Source organism: Neurospora tetraspora (genome assembly GCF_033439725.1).
Source record: "Neurospora tetraspora strain CBS 560.94 chromosome Unknown B0H65scaffold_4, whole genome shotgun sequence".
In the NCBI taxonomy this organism is placed as follows: domain Eukaryota; kingdom Fungi; phylum Ascomycota; class Sordariomycetes; order Sordariales; family Sordariaceae; genus Neurospora; species Neurospora tetraspora.
In genome coordinates, this window is record NW_026944386.1 from 4,806,866 (window position 1) to 4,822,691 (window position 15,826).

The window sequence follows — 15,826 nt, forward strand, 5'->3', positions numbered from 1 at the left end:
CGTCATTGATGGAAAGAAAAGGGGAATCATAATTTCACCGAATCACCGGCGCCTCGAGGTATATGCACCTAAGATCTTGTCCGCAAATCCACGTTTTCCTCTCATTCAATGTCTGAGAGCCCTTATTGAGTGCCTGCCTGTTTTGACCTAATTGCCGTAGAAGAACCGTATCCTCCCAGACCCAGTTCCCTTTTAACGCGCAACAAATGCAGCCGTAGGAGCAGCCGAGCAAAACATGCCGAATAGAATCCGTCCAACAACCCCAAGCACCCAACAAGTTTCCCCCATACACCTGCAGCCAGCCATAACCATTTTAACGGTTGGACTTGGCAACACGCTCGAGCTCATCCTTCTTCTTGATGGCGTAGGAGTTGGAGGAGCCCTTGGCGGCGTTGATCAGCTCCTCAGCAAGGCACTCGGCAATGGACTTGACGTTGCGGAAAGAAGCCTCGCGAGCACCGGTGGTGAGGAGGGCGATGGCCTGGTTGACACGGCGAAGGGGAGAGACATCGACGGCCTGGCGACGGACAGTACCGGCGGAACCGATACGGGTGGAGTCTTCGCGGGGACCGCAGTTGACGATGGCGTCGACGGCGATCTGGATGGGGTTCTGGTCGGTCATGAGGTGGATCTAGATATCGTGTGTAAGTGTCTGGCTTATCGCTTATTGCCCAAGTTATTTCGGCGGGAGTCTTACGATCTCAAAGGCGTGAGCGACAATGCGGACAGCCATGAGCTTCTTGCCGTTGTTGCGACCGTGCATCATGAGGGAGTTGGTGAGACGCTCAATGATGGGGCAGTTGGCCTTGCGGAAACGCTTGACGGCATAGCGACCAGCGGAGTGGGGGAGGTAGACGGGAGAACGGATCTGGATGTAGTCGCTGTGTAGATGTTGGTCGTTAGCCCTCCGTTCGCGTGTGTGCCTTGTATCATCTTTGCGACCAAGATGGATGTTTTCCCAAGTTCCCTCCAAGTCCTCCAAGCGAATTGCCGATTGATCATGACTCCCAGCAGATTTCCACAATTTCCCAACTCTTTCTTGTTCTTCTCTTTCTCGCGTACATGTTCGTCGTATCGCGTGTCGTAGCCAATCTCAAGGGGCGTGTTCTTGGTGTTTCTGTGTGTGTGCATCATCGGACGGGTTGCGCTTACGTCAAAGAGATATCCCTGATCTCGACATCCTCGTAGCTCCAGCGGTCTGAAGTCGCAAAGTTAGCATGACGACGCCCATGTGCACTTTGCGAGGACCGTAGAAAACATACTGAACAGCTTCACACTGCCAACCTCAGCGAGGACCTCCTTGGGGAGGACCTCATACTGGGAAACGGCCGCGACGTCAACTTCTCCCTCAGACATTTTGATTGCTGTTCGGTGGCCGGACTGCAAAAGGGGACCCTCGTGGTAATTGGTGGTGAAGTTGGCCGTGAGTTCGGACAGGATAACGTCGAAAGGGTGGTCGTTCGGCGAGCGGAGAGTGACGGGTCGTCGTGGGAATTTTTTGGTGGCCCCGCCTCAGGTGGTCAAGCCCCAATCTGCCGCTACGAAGCCCCAAAAGACCCGGTTGTGCCCCAGTTGTGCGGTCCGTGCACAGCCACTCTGGTTGCCGCATTGGGGGAGCAAATTGGTTAGGGCTCAGTTGACCTAAGCTTGGCCTGGCGCGCACCCGTAGTCACTGGCTGGAGTGTGTGCGTGCGCAGAGACCAGCCCAGCGCCCGAGCCACACTGCCTGCGCGCCGACCAGAAAAATCTCCCCGCCTTTTCGTTGCGCAGAGGAAAAGACGTTGAAGCCAGGACTGTCTCTCCCTCTCCCCTTCATCACCAAACCACCAGAACTCATCATTCAAAATGGCTCCCGCCGCGTCTGGTGCTAAGAAGCAGAAGAAGAAGTGGTCCAAGGGCAAGGGTAAGGAGAATCTCTGTCCATTTTTCGGGGTCGTCCTTTTCGGCAGATGATGATGGCTTCGCGACTGTCGCCGTCGTGGTCATTGTCGCTGTCGTGATGGCGCCCCCGACAACAACAACAAGTCTTGGTCAAATTCACTGACACACACCAACAGTCAAGGACAAGGCCCAGCACGCCGTCATCCTTGACAAGTCCACTTCCGACAAGCTTTACAAGGACGTCCAGTCCTACCGCCTTGTCACCATCGCCACCCTCGTCGACCGTCTCAAGATCAACGGCTCGCTTGCCCGCCGCTGCCTTAAGGACCTCGAGGAGAAGGGTCAGATCAAGCAGGTTGTTGGACACAGCAAGATGAAGATCTACAGTACGTCTCTCTCGCCCGGTTGAACCGACGACATTCGATTTCGACCAGACACATCCCCGAGAACGATCTGGCTAACATGCGACTTCACAGCCCGTGCCATTGGCGCTGACGAGTAAATGTTCAAACACCCGACGGTTTTCTTGACATGACGGACCGGCAGACTTGAAAAGGTGGTTCGTCAGCGACAAGGAGGGGTTTGACTTTTTTGATCGGGCTATGTACTCTGGTGGGAATGGTCAATCTTTGCATGCACAATGCACACGGTGTAGCATTTTAGTGGGAGGGGAATCGGGAAGTGCTCCTCAGATTCTTTACACAATCACACTGGGATTTTGCATCGATCGGAAGATACGAACGGAACGACCAATATCACGACAAACGAACGGGGAAGACTCGGCTCCAATCTGCCTGGGAAAGAGTTGGACCTGAGTGCGATGCTTACGTGCAAGCCGTGTGTGTGCGCGCGCCTAGTCCGATGGGAATAGCTTGTCACGAGCAGTTCTCTATGATACCCCAATCCAAGGAGGAGGACAGAAGGACTAGAGGTGGTAGAATAGGAAACTAATTTACTGCCTCAAAGCAACATCCGAGTTCACATGATGCCAGTGACGTATGTGTATCGATATGATATATGGGTGTCTGGATGGGATTCTCCATGGCCACTAGTCCAGCCCTATGATGAACTGGTCCCATCTCAATGGATGACGGTGCTTGGCCGCTGAGGTATTCGGTGACGATAATGGAAGTGGAAGCTAAAGACATTTCTTATCGAGTGCCTCTTATCAGCCAGACTCCATCGAACAGTTGAAAACATCTCGGCGAAAAACAGCCCCAACTTCAGGAGCTCCTTCCACTTCATGCAGGGTCAGCTCCAGTAGGTCACATCCTTCCTCACACAAGGTTCCCATACTCCCACTCGGGTCTGATTCGATGCCGCTGTTCATTTCATTTTTTCCCCTTCCTCCTTGAGATTTTCCTCTATCCAGCCGGAACACATTGCCTTACATACCATATCCACATCCTGAGTGAGGACGTCACGGTTTGCTCCTCCAGACAACATTTGCAGTATCAGAACTCAACATTTCCCCCCTCTTTCCGGTCTTCTATACGTGTATATGTTCATTATATCTGTGTGGATTCGTGATGCATGGATGTAATAGGTATCCAGCATCAAACGGTAAAGCGTGGGTCATTTCACTGTCTCCTGTGGTCTCAGCATCAAGCACATGGGTCAATGAGCGATGGCTCCAAGTTCTAACATGAAAACAGCCATAGGAAAGCTCGTAATTTCATCTTTGTATTTACGTGTCTTTCGAGGTGCCTCTGTTTTTCCAGTTGCTTGGCACAACCAGTTCGGAAGAGTAGGTACCTCTATCGTTAGACTCGCATCTGCTCTTTCTGTTCAAACGTCGACTCCCGTGTCGGATTGTGTGAAGTCAGACTCAGGAACATCATGACTTCTTCCGTTGGCTTTGTGACAAGCTGAGCATCTTGGGTGAACTCTGAAGGCCTCACGGCGAACCAATGAGTTCACTCGTTAGCAGCCAAGGTTGACGGCATGACCGTTGAACATGGTGAAAGACGGCAGACCAGGCGGCAGACCGGTTACACCCAAGCATACTTGCTGACCCATTCTTCTCTTTTGTATAGCGGGAAGGTGAGCCTCAGATACTGTCCATGTGCTTGCAACCATCTCATCCTGTAAAGTTTGTCTGCTGGTTTGTTCATGGACTGTTGAGACTTGAGAGCACGTGAAAGCTTGATACGATTGAGGTTATCTCCAAGTCCGGTCCAGCGTCCCGGACCTTGTCGGCTTGGCATGAACGGACCCCCTCCGGCCGGCACCTTGATGGATTGTGGACTTCATTGGGCATTGGAGCCAGTGGCACAGATAGGCCATGTTGCCGCCACCGTCTTCCTCTTCACTCCTCGTATTCAGTGATATTCAACTACATGTCGGACTCACCGTCAAGACCGTGTCGCCTGGGCCCAGAGAGCTGTTGGAGCTTTGCCATTGACGGGCTCTCATTGACCGAAGCTGTTGCCCCGAGTTGCCGCCCGTTTTGCCGTCGTCGTTTGCCACATGCCCGCCTAGAGCCTGCTAGCGATGGCCTAGTGGTTGCTGCTAGCGATGCCACTCGGGCGGCTCAGCGGTTCTGGATGTGAACAGGAGGGGGGGTGCACAATTGGTGCTGAAAAAGTTAAGGCCGGGGGCTGCAGCATGACGTTGCAATTCCACTGAACCTGGGACAACAGCGAAAAGGGAAGTTGAACTCGTGAGAGATGAAGGATTCCCTTGCGATCCCTCATGGCCATGGGGAAGTTCTGGAATATTCAGACTCGGATGTCGTGGAGGTGACAGTTTCGGAAGTTGAGATCACCGAGTATGGATGTTTTCCGTCCCGTTTGCATGACAGCCGAATCTCTGCCCGTGGGGACGGGAGTTCTGGGTTCGTAGCAGGGCGGCTCCAGTTGTCTGCCAAGGAATCTGACTCGGGTCTTGGCCAACGCAAAGCGTGAAGGGTGTTTGTTGGAGGGGGACGAGACTGGGGAGCGAGGTGGGGGGACGGGGAGGGGGGTTTGAAGTCGGAAGGCTCCTTTCGAAACGTGGGAATCCCAAGACAGTGGGTGATAGCGAGTTCTCAGATACCGTCTTACCGATGTCGACAGCTCCATCCATCCTCCTGTTTGAGACGACGTAGCCGAGGGCATCAAAAGTTCAAAGGCAATGAACGGTGAGAACGAAGAGGCGGTCGGCTGCCAACTATATGTAAATGACCAGTTTCACAATGGCGGCTGGCGTCTCGCTGCTGGACTTCGTGGCACCTCAAACACACACGACCTCGAAGTTACTGAGGGATAATTGATACGTGTAATTATAGCCAACGAACAAATTGGGCTCTGATGCGTCCAATTGGGTGACGATGCTTTGGTTCTTGTTACAAGATTGACTGGAGCCTTTCGGGCTTTACCGGCAGTGCAGGAAGCCTGACTGTCACCGCGGGACAGGCAAGAGTGGCATGAGCTGTCAAGGGCTGCCAGCAGCTGCAAGGTTGCCCAATCTGGTCAAGGTGCAAGAGAATGGTCCGTGCACGGTGCTTGAGCAGCCCAGCCAGGGGACCGGGAAGATTCGGTGGGCTAGTAGCGGCTGGCGCCCACACAAAAGTAAAAACTGGGCCTGCTTCCTTGTCTCCGCTGCGAAATTTTTCGTCGGCCCCCCCTTGGAGCCCCAGACCCCCAGTCGGCCGCAGAATATATTCTCGCGACTTTCTTCCTCTTCCCTCGTAGCAGAGCTTGGTCTTTTCTCTCCATCTCCACTCCTCTCTTTTTACAGCAAGGAAAGGAATATCACAATGGCGGAGCAACAGAAGGTTTTGGGCATGCCGGTATGTATTCTCCCGCTCTATCGCCCAGCACGTCGATGATGTCGTCGTCGTCGTCGTTGTTGTCGTCATTTCCCTGGTCGGGCAGTCGAAGCAATCCTCCACCGCGACCTCAGCCAGCCTTCGCAGATCATCGCGCGATAGCAATCAACAACAACCATCAATCAGTCGGTCGACAATGATGGTGATTGTTCCTGCGCTTGATCTATCGCAGCTAGGTCATTGCGTTTGCATCTCGACTACCACCAGGGAATGCGGGGACACGACCTGACATCTGTTTGCTTATCGCGACATGACAACATGCTAACATTTTCCCCTTCTACAGCCCTTCGTGGCGGACTTCTTGATGGGTGGTGTCTCTGCCGCCGTCTCGAAGACTGCTGCCGCTCCCATTGAGCGTATCAAGCTCCTCGTCCAGAACCAGGTACGTTCCGATAATTACCTCATTCTCTCATTACCGACTGGAGAGGCGAATATCCTTGGGCGCTGTGATCCGCGCGTGCGGTAGCAGTCTCCCCAAGTTTATCTGGGCTGTCACGTGCCACCCCTCCACCGTCAGCGATGCGAGAACGAATACCTCTTCCACATCTACGATAAGGTATACTAACAACCCCCTAGGATGAGATGATCCGCGCCGGCCGTCTCGACCGCCGCTACAACGGCATCATCGACTGCTTCAAGCGCACCACCGCCGATGAGGGTATGATGGCCTTGTGGCGTGGCAACACCGCCAACGTCATCCGTTACTTCCCTACCCAGGCCCTGAACTTCGCTTTCCGTGACAAGTTCAAGCAGATGTTCGGCTTCAAGAAGGACAAGGACGGCTACTGGAAGTGGATGGCTGGTAACCTTGCCTCCGGTGGTGCCGCTGGTGCCACTTCCCTCCTCTTCGTCTACTCCCTCGACTACGCCCGTACCCGTCTCGCCAACGATGCCAAGTCCGCCAAGAAGGGTGGTGAGCGTCAGTTCAACGGTCTCGTCGATGTCTACCGCAAGACCATCGCTTCCGATGGTATTGCCGGTCTCTACCGTGGTTTCGGTCCCTCCGTCGCTGGTATCGTCGTCTACCGTGGTCTCTACTTCGGTCTCTACGACTCCATCAAGCCCGTCCTCCTCGTCGGTGACCTCAAGAACAACTTCCTTGCCTCTTTCGCTCTCGGCTGGTGCGTCACCACCGCCGCTGGTATCGCCTCTTACCCTCTTGACACCATCCGTCGTCGCATGATGATGACCTCCGGTGAGGCCGTCAAGTACAAGTCTTCCTTCGATGCCGCTTCCCAGATCATTGCCAAGGAGGGTGTCAAGTCTCTCTTCAAGGGTGCTGGTGCCAACATTCTCCGTGGTGTCGCCGGTGCTGGTGTCCTCTCCATCTACGATCAGCTCCAGGTCCTCCTCTTCGGCAAGGCCTTCAAGGGTGGTTCCGGTTAAATTTCCCAACCTCAAATGTATTAAACTTTGAAGTTGAGGAGATGACCCTTTTTGGGATGGAGATCAGACCGTTTCTCTTCGGGATCTATCTCTGACGGAGGGTTTCGAAAAGGTTGTGATGATGGACTCAAGCGTTGAGCCATTGTCCGGTTGAGGAGGAGGTTTCGCGGGCTATATACCAATTCCCCGCTGTAATACAAGATCCTTAGCTGTTCCCCCATGTGTATTCCCCTTTGCCTCTGGCAACATCATCTTTCCGCCGTTTCCTTTGCATGCGTCTCATAGATCCCCTTTGACGATAGTTTGGCGAATTCATGGGTTTCCTTTCCGAACTGCGTTTATCAAACAAGTGATTGTGCATTAGTTGCCTTCGAATACGTGAAATGCATGCGAACATCTGAACATCTGAACATGTAGATTTTGGTCTGGGTTCTCTGGCTCTGACCGACCAGTTACGTAACTACGATTTGGGGCATCTTTGTCGCGTCGCGTCTTCCAGCGATTGAACTTCCACCACCACACATCTTCCGAACGCACCTCTTGACTTGCGACAGCTTTGCGCGCTCAGCTTCTACGACTGCCCTTATAACGACTTACGCCGTACCCAATTCCTGAACTTGGCGCCTTTCCCTTCTGCTCTACCCGCCTTCAGGTATCAGCGACAGATCAGTCACAATGCCTCCTAAATCTACCTCCGCGGCCTCCAGCAGCCGTCGCGGTAAGCCTTCCATTTCTCGCAGTCGCATTTGGTTCAAATTCGCTTCGAAAATCCAACCGAAAGCTAACATGGCCTTCACAGCTCCCACCGGCGCCAAACGTGGCTCTACCTCAGCAGACCCCTCCTCCTCGAAGCGACGCCGCGAAACAACAGACACGATCGAGCTCGCCTCCGACCAAGATGATGAAGACCTCGAGATGTTCGATCACAGCCGAATCAACAATGACGTTACCATGCTTGGCTCCGACGACGAAGAAGAACAACCAGACGTGGACACGAATCGGTTCCGACGACGACAGATGCAGCGCAACAACCAAGACTCGGACGCTGACGACTCAGATCGGTATCAACCACAGCAAGATTCAGACGTGGAAGAGCAACAAGACGAAGCAGAGGACTCGGACGAAGAGGAACGGCCCACGGTCCCCTCGGAGCTGCTCACGAGGTTATTGTACGAGTTCTTCGAGAGCGACAAGACGAAGATAACGAAAGACGCGAACGAGGCGGTGGCGCGGTATGTGGATATCTTTGTGAGGGAGGCGATTGCGAGGAGTGTAGTGGAGAGGGAGGGAGGGAATGGGACGACTTCTGGGGGAGGAGGGTTCTTGGAGGTGGAAGACTTGGAGAAGATTGCGCCTCAGTTGTTGTTGGATCTTTGATATGTTGAAGGGAGACAAAGGGAGGGTGCTGCTGAAGTGGAAGGCTGCTGGAGTGGGAGGCTGCAGATGCGCCTCGAGGATTGGAGTTGGCTAAGCATCTCTCTGAGGTCTGGATTCGACTTTATGCCTTCTATTCAGTCGGCACTTGGCCATCTCAGCTTGACCTAGAGTAGCATCATCGTACAGGCATCCGGCGGAGCTCTACCTGCTCACTTATCAAGCTATTTACGCCTGTCAAATGGAGGTTATAGGGCACCCGTTGTGCCTTGCGAGGACTCTTTGCCATACAACGCCGGTTGACGATAGACAGTGGCACAAGCAAGTGGAAGGTCAAGAGAGGGACTGGAGGGCAGCTAGTGTGAGCTGTACGGCTCAAGCTCGAAGAGATTAACGGTCATTCGCCAGTCTAAATGGGAAGTGTGGTAGAGGAGTCCAAAACAATGTTCGTTTGTTTCAACAGACATCGTAGAGGTAACTCGACAGTCGACGATGGCAGATGGCTAATGTAGCAAGGCAGGCTCCCAGTTTTCAATGCTCGAAACAACTTGAACAGGCCCTGCTAGACATGTGTAGGAAACCACATGTTTTCCATCGTCTTTTCCATCCATATCAGCTTCCCAGCCTTCACTGTGTTATGAAGGGAGAAAGGTCTAGACCGTCTAATCACCGAGACCCCCAAAGCTCAGGCCCCGTCATAGCTCGCGATATCACGACTAATGGAATTCGTCCCAACACCCAATCTGGCACTTTGACATCTCCGACATCGCCTCTCGGAACGATGAGATTCAGCAAGGGAAGATCTGGAAAGTTCTAACTGAGTCGTGGTTACTGAAACCGGATCCGTGTATCAGATGCGTCGCAGATCCCTTTGGTGATGGTCGGCTCCCGGCTGTGCTCTGACCCCTGGCCACAAACGGCCCCTGGCGCTTAGTAGCAGGGATCCGAACCTTAATTCGGCTTTTCTCTTTCTCTTTACTTGGCTTTCAGATTTTCGGTATCGCGAAGGCGAAGATATAATGGGCTTTGGCTTGATGGAGTGGCTCATACGGGTGGCTAGGTGGCAAAGTGTCACAGAGATATCAAGATCGCAAACTTCAACTGAACCCAATCCAGCAATAGGATCTTCGCAAAGCAGACAGAGTGACACTTTCCTTTCATTCCCTCACCAATATTCCACTTCCCTTCGTTATCATGGAGGCATTCAGACGCATTCTTTACAAGACCCAATTCGCCTATCATTCTCTTCTCTACAGATGCCGGTACGAGCTTTACCACCGTACACGCTTTACAAGGTTGGGTAGAAATCCAACCTATCTCAAATTCGCTACAGCCATCGTTTTCGTTTCGACTTCTGGGACTATACCGAGGTGCTTGGATTGAAAGATAAGGAAACGAACTTCCGAGGAGGACAAACTAGCTTTTCAAAGAGCAATACTCTTTTTGCTATAGCACAAAGTTGGTGTCTTTTTGTTGTAAGTGTACCCCCAGCTGATATGCCCAGTCCCTGCTCCGGAAACTCCAAACACCGTGATGTTTGGCTACTGCGGAGCCTACGGTTCCCCTACCCCAGAACTTCAACTCCTTTTGTCGATCGATGAAACCTGACATTTTGCTAACCATGACAGGGCATCTCTAGGTCCAGTTGACGTCCGAGCGATCCTTGAAATCTCCTTGGGCCTGGGCGGTTGACTTATATCCCCACGATACTCTCCCCATCTGTTTCCTGGACTTCTCTTTTCGTCATCCTCTTCACCATCCACCATCACAACCCACAACCCGGGTCGTTTTTTTCTTTTCGTTTTCCTTTCTTTCTCCGCCGTCGACCGGCGTTTACCTTCCGAAACAGCTAGGCTAGTCCTGCTCACTATTTGGTTTTCGACAATAATACAGCGCTAGTCGCTTTCACATCTTACCACCACACTCCCTCTCACTTAACCCGACGACGACAAACCGCTAGACGGACGACGGTCTTTTTTTCCCATTTACCAGATCTTCAAAACACACACTCAACACAACAAAAATGCATTTCCCCAACCTCCTCCTCGCCGGGCTCGCCACCCTCTCGACAACCGTCACCGCCCAAAAAACCCACGTCGTCTCCGTTGGCTACAACGGCACTCTCGTCTACTCCCCCAACAAGATCTCCGCCCAGCCCGGCGAAGCAATCCAGTTCCAATTCGTGGCCGGCAACCACACCGTCACGCAATCGACCTTCGACGCTCCCTGCCAACCTATTGCTTCGCATAGCAATGTCACGGGGATACACTCGGGGTTCATGCCTGCCGCAGCAGATAAGAAGAACTCTAGTGTGCCGGTGTACACGGTGATTGTGAAGAACAAGAACCCGATGTGGCTGTATTGTGCCCAGGGGAAGCATTGTCAGGCGGGCATGGTGATGGTTGTTAATGAGAAGTGAGTAAACTCCCTGGATGCCGACTTGCCATGTTTGTTTGTGGATATGAAAGGGACTAACAGGGAAACCAGCACATCCGCCAACGGTACCAAGTCACTGGAGAACTACAAGGCCATCGCGAAGAAGGCTACCACCGCCGTCCCCGCCGGTACTGGCAGCGGTTCTGGCTCAGGCTCTGGCTCAGGCTCTGGTTCCGGTTCCGGTTCTGGTTCCGGTTCCGGCAGTGACTCCGGCTCGGGCTCGGGCACTGGCTCTGGCTCTGGTTCCGGCTCTGGCTCTGGTTCCGGTTCCGGCTCTGGTTCCGGTTCTGGCTCTGGTTCCGGTTCTGGCTCTGGTTCCGGTTCTGGTTCCGGTTCCGATTCTGGTTCCGGTTCTGGTTCCGGTTCTGGCTCTGGCTCTGGTTCCGGTTCTGGTTCCGGTTCTAGTTCCGGCTCTGGCTCTGGTTCCGGTTCTGGTTCTGGTTCTACCAACGGCACCACCACCACCCCGTCCAACTCGACTATCCCCAGCGGTTCTTCGACTGCTGTGCCGGTGACTGCTGGTGCGGGTATGCTCTCTGCTGCTGGAGCTACGAGCATGTTCGCGCTTGTGGCTGGTGGTGCTGTTGCTTTCTTGTTCCTCTGATTCACGAAAGTGGAGGGAAAGGAGAAGCTGAGTGGTAGATTCATACCGGAGTTGGAGTGTACGATGTTAAAGAAGGGCGTTTTCTTCGTTGTCGGCGTGCTGGCTCCTGTTTCTGTTGTCAGCGACGTTGTTTTTTGGTTTAGAGCCGGGCACTAGACTAGGTTGCTGCGAGCATATGGCTTGGTTGGTTAGATATTGCATCAAATTGAGTGTCATGATCTCTGGTATTTAATGCTGCTCGATGTTCAAACCGTCCAAACTGTACTGTGATCCCTACCTGATAAACCTGCTGTTGTCAAGAGAAATAATCAACACTGCCGCGGAGTTCCTTGGGTAGGTAACCAATTTTGTTCTGTTTTCCATATCATTACCAAAAAGAGACGTTGATGTTCTTCGTACTCACCAAGCCAATAAACAAACAATGGTCCGACGAATCCATAACCACTAGTACCAGTCCCAGTCCCAGTCCATGTCTCGAACCACTGTATCGGGAAAATAACCATCCTCTGCCACCCAGGCAGCGGCAACAGCGTGCCCTCCCCTCTCATTCTTCTCCTCCTCTCCGTATTCCACCACTCCTTTCCTTCTCGATCACACATCGTTTCTTCCACCAGATTCTCCCCCTCTTCTCCTCAGGAGTCATCTCCTAGTGCTCCTTCTTTCCATCCTCCGGCGGTGACCTAGGCGTCCTCCCCCTCCCCGCCGCCTCACACAACTTGGGCACCGGCTCCTTCTTCAACCAGTCCTTGTCTCTCTTGACATATCCCACAAACCTGTACTTCTTGCTCTTCCCGAAGAAGTTCACCCAGTGCTTGAGGCCGTCGTTGACCTTCTTCAGGGCCTCCTCCATTTCCTTCCTCTTCAAGTCCTTCAGTTCCTCTGGGCTCCAGTACTTGTTGTCCACCGCAGGGTCGTCGAGAGGAAGGAACATCTCTTCGACACCGCGCATGTCGGGGGTGCGGTCTTCGGCGAAGCAGCCGGTGACGTAAGCGCGCGAAGCGTCAACGCCGGCAAAGACGTTGTAGGAACCGCCCGGGCCGTAGGTGCGGCGATTGGCGGAGACGTCGTAGATGGTGTGGTTGATTGCGAGATAGATGGGCTTGGAAGGATCGGTGCCGTCAAAGGCGGCGAGTTCGGTGGGGGTCAGGTAGATAGGGCCGCGCTACATGACCGACTTGTTAGCTGGTACTGGATGAGGAATCGGGAAGGGAAGAATAAAGAAGGTACCAATTGGGACTTCCACCATTCTAACTGGAGGTAGTTGGGCGGGTGGGACATGCCCCAGAAGAAGGTCTCGCCATTGGAAATTAGGTAGCTTAGACCGCAAGACGCCAGAAAGAGGAAGGAGATGACGCGGAGGATGTCGAGGAGCCAGGGGTTGGATTCGTCTTCGTCTTCGATTTGACGTTTGGGGGCTTTCTTCTTCTTGCCGCCATTCTGGGAGTCGGAGTGAGGAGGGAAGCCGGGGCGGATGATCTCTTCGACCTCGGAGTCTTCTGATGCTGAGGCTGTTTCTTGGGAAGCTGTCTTGGGTTCGGGCTTGCGCCGGCGGACGGTGTCGGTGTCGGCCATGTTGACGATGTTATGGCTAGTGATATGTGAACATGCAATGCAGAAGACCAAGAGAACAGAAATGGAATGGAACTGGTGATTAATGAACAGATGTCTTGACCGGTCAAGTCCAATGGATGCGAGGCTGAAAGAATGGAAGGGTGGGAAGGAAGGAAGCTTCCGTTTCCCTTTCCAAGCTCCGGGCTAAAGTCCCCTGTTCCCAACTTCCCGATGGATATGTCATCTCGGTCGCCAATTGGGCAAAATGGGATGCAGAAAGGATGCAAAATGCAAGGCTGGCCAATAGATCCAAGGCAGGCGGGGTTCCCACGTGTTTACTGCATCTGTCAAGGTAGCGCGTCACCCAGGCAACACGGCGCATTGGAGCTAAAGCGCAGCTATTGACACTGTACATGTAAACAGACAGTAAAATACACCGTGCGGTCGCAAAGTTCCAATTTGCCCAAGGTCGTAAAAGCTGACTGAACAAGCACAAGGAGGGGCGGGCGCGAATGGAATGATTGATTACTTCATCGATACATCTGTTGTTTGTCGTACAACCTCTTCATCGAGAGCCATTTTTGTTTACAGCTTCATTACATCAGAGTGCAGTCCATCTCGAGTCATTTTGTCTTTTTGCGGAGTAAACACTGAACACTCAATGTGCCGATAGCACTGTGTCCTTGTGCTGTTGACAAACCCACCCAAGACCCGAAAAATAAACCTGGGGAACCGACAAGGGCAAGACACGGGACTGCGGCCACCTCCACGAGGCACGACACCATGGCCGCCTGACGCAAGCCTGGCTCAACCTAAACTCTTTCCACAAACATCCACTACTGCAAGGCGGAAACCAAGATCAACCCTCGATCCGCATTTGACCTTTTCGATGGTCCAAAGTCAGATGACGCAGTAGAGACTGGACCCCGAGATACCCCCTCGCGACAGTCGCACCGTCGAACGCGTCTTTCCAACCAACATTGTCAACATCAACATCGTCGACATCGAGCTATTGTCGCCCATCGCATCCATTACATCGCATTTATCCCATTGATTGCACACAACACCACCAACCATGGAAGCGTCGCCGAGTCTTCCCGACTCGCCGACCAAGCCCCCCGTCATAGGAGGCGGCGACGACCACAGCGTCAACCTCCTCACCATCAGCCCTCCCGATCCCCTACAACCCATCTCGCACAATCAGCAGCGCGAAGGTCCCTCCTTATTCTCACCCAAAGGCGGTCACGACAACTCGGTGGCCGAAAAGGTCAGCCAATTCAACTCGATGGCTCTCCATGCCAAACACCAGGAGCGCAAAACAACAGATGCCGCTCTCCAGCGCGCCGTGCTCGGGCGCGAGGAAGCAGAGGCTGAAGTGCGACGACTGCGTGAGGAGGTGAAGGTGCTGAGGCAGCAGGTTGAGGAGGGGAAGGAGAGGGAGAAGAAGGTTTCCCACAGACTGGAAGTTGTTGTGGTAAGTCTGCCCCCCTCGCCCACCATACCTCTTTAGCAGGAACTAATTGCTTCTCAACGCCCAGGAGGACTACGGTCGCGCCAAAGAATCCCTCGCCCACACGCAAGCCATCTGGGAGAAAGAGATCCGTAAAGCGCGCAAGGAGACCTTTAAAGCGCAGTCCGACATGGTCGAATTGCAAAAACAGCTCAAATCCACGCGCACCGCTTTGAAAACCGCCGAAGCGGAACTGTACACCAGCCGAGCCGCGCAAAAGGCTGCCGAAGAAGAGCTTGAGCAACAAAAGGGCCGAACACAGGCGCGCGAACAGGAAGCCATCGAAGCGAGAAATGTTTTGGCCGGACTCCAAGAACAACTCAACAAAGCGCTGGAACACATCAATACTTTGGAGATGGAAAGGGACGCATTCAAGGCGCTAGCTAAGAGCGAGGAGCTGGCACGAATTGCGGCTGAGGGAAGGATACCACTACCGGAGTCGAAAGATGTCGAAATGGGCGGCATGGAACCACTAGAACCAGAAGACGACTTCGCCGCTCTCAAGTCTTACATCCATCACACCGCCGACCTCAAACATTCCGCGACAAGCGAATCCGAAATCGAGGAAGTCAAAGAACTCTGGCAATGGGAGAAGCAGCGAGCCGATCGCGCTTTGGAGCTAATCGCCTTCATGGAAGTCGAATGCAACCTGAAGATGTGCGCCGGCGCCCGGGCAGCCACCAAGAGGCCGAGTATTGGAGGCATGGACGGCGCGAAAAGGAAGCGGTCGGAAATTAGCCCGCTCAAAGTCACGGACGCAGGGGATTTGGTGATTCTTAGGGATGCTTCACCATCGCCTTGCGCGGACAGGGTCTCGCCTCCGTCGGCTAAGAGGACGAAGACTGAGCAGCTTAGGAGCGAGAGTGCGAAGAAGTCGGGGCAGAAAAGCAAGGTCTTTTTACCAGAGCAGGGCATCTTCAGGACCGTATCACAGGAGGAGTTGGATAAACTACAAGTACCCTCCGTTCCCGTCAACGGCGCGAAAGAGCGGGAAAACCTCTACAAGCGGCAACGATACCAGCGGACAAGCGATCAGTCCTCACGCATGGCGGACTCTCGAATGGGTGAGTCACAAGCGTGGTCAGAGATGCAGGATAGTATCATGTCGAGACATCGAAGGACGCCAGATAGTGACGGTGTGCCGGACTATGTGCTGGACTCGGAGAGGGCGTCGTTGCAGAGTTTGTTGACGGCGCCGCACAAGCGGTATGCCGAGTCAATTAGCAGCGATGTGATGGGGAACATTCCTACGATTCCAGCCTCCTCGGTCATC

General features: G+C 53.5%; 6 protein-coding genes across 6 annotated transcripts; 4 read left to right on the top strand and 2 right to left on the bottom strand.

The window, feature by feature from the left end:
* B0H65DRAFT_213007 (putative 40S ribosomal protein S5) lies at positions 1-1,649 on the bottom strand. Its single transcript, XM_062821957.1, has 4 exons — positions 1,263-1,649; positions 1,153-1,198; positions 698-881; positions 1-631 (listed from the first exon to the last, which is right to left on the bottom strand). The coding sequence occupies exons 1-4, from the start codon at positions 1,354-1,356 to the stop codon at positions 314-316; spliced, it is 642 nt and encodes a 213-aa protein (XP_062682362.1). The 5' UTR covers positions 1,357-1,649; the 3' UTR covers positions 1-313.
* Positions 1,584-2,861, top strand: B0H65DRAFT_467568 (putative ribosomal protein S25.e.c7). Its single transcript, XM_062826912.1, has 3 exons — positions 1,584-1,903; positions 2,058-2,267; positions 2,358-2,861. The coding sequence occupies exons 1-3, from the start codon at positions 1,846-1,848 to the stop codon at positions 2,381-2,383; spliced, it is 294 nt and encodes a 97-aa protein (XP_062682363.1). The 5' UTR covers positions 1,584-1,845; the 3' UTR covers positions 2,384-2,861.
* A 2,566-nt stretch (positions 2,862-5,427) lies between these two features.
* Positions 5,428-7,410, top strand: B0H65DRAFT_467572 (mitochondrial carrier domain-containing protein). The gene is made up of 3 exons (XM_062826913.1): positions 5,428-5,653; positions 5,976-6,074; positions 6,269-7,410. Exons 1-3 carry the CDS (start codon positions 5,621-5,623, stop codon positions 7,076-7,078), a joined length of 942 nt encoding a protein of 313 aa, XP_062682364.1. The 5' UTR covers positions 5,428-5,620; the 3' UTR covers positions 7,079-7,410.
* A 343-nt stretch (positions 7,411-7,753) lies between these two features.
* B0H65DRAFT_509360 (CENP-S associating centromere protein X-domain-containing protein) lies at positions 7,754-8,455 on the top strand (the record flags this gene model as incomplete). The annotated part of the gene is made up of 2 exons (XM_062828307.1): positions 7,754-7,817; positions 7,878-8,455. The coding sequence occupies 2 exons, from the start codon at positions 7,754-7,756 to the stop codon at positions 8,453-8,455; spliced, it is 642 nt and encodes a 213-aa protein (XP_062682365.1).
* Positions 8,456-10,192: 1,737 nt separating this feature from the next.
* B0H65DRAFT_213221 (uncharacterized protein) lies at positions 10,193-11,681 on the top strand. The gene is made up of 2 exons (XM_062821960.1): positions 10,193-10,867; positions 10,940-11,681. The coding sequence occupies exons 1-2, from the start codon at positions 10,476-10,478 to the stop codon at positions 11,490-11,492; spliced, it is 945 nt and encodes a 314-aa protein (XP_062682366.1). The 5' UTR covers positions 10,193-10,475; the 3' UTR covers positions 11,493-11,681.
* Positions 11,682-11,697: 16 nt separating this feature from the next.
* On the bottom strand, positions 11,698-13,310 carry B0H65DRAFT_467583 (uncharacterized protein). Its single transcript, XM_062826914.1, has 2 exons — positions 12,720-13,310; positions 11,698-12,654 (listed from the first exon to the last, which is right to left on the bottom strand). Exons 1-2 carry the CDS (start codon positions 13,062-13,064, stop codon positions 12,139-12,141), a joined length of 861 nt encoding a protein of 286 aa, XP_062682367.1. The 5' UTR covers positions 13,065-13,310; the 3' UTR covers positions 11,698-12,138.
* Between the last annotated feature and the right edge of the window lie 2,516 nt (positions 13,311-15,826).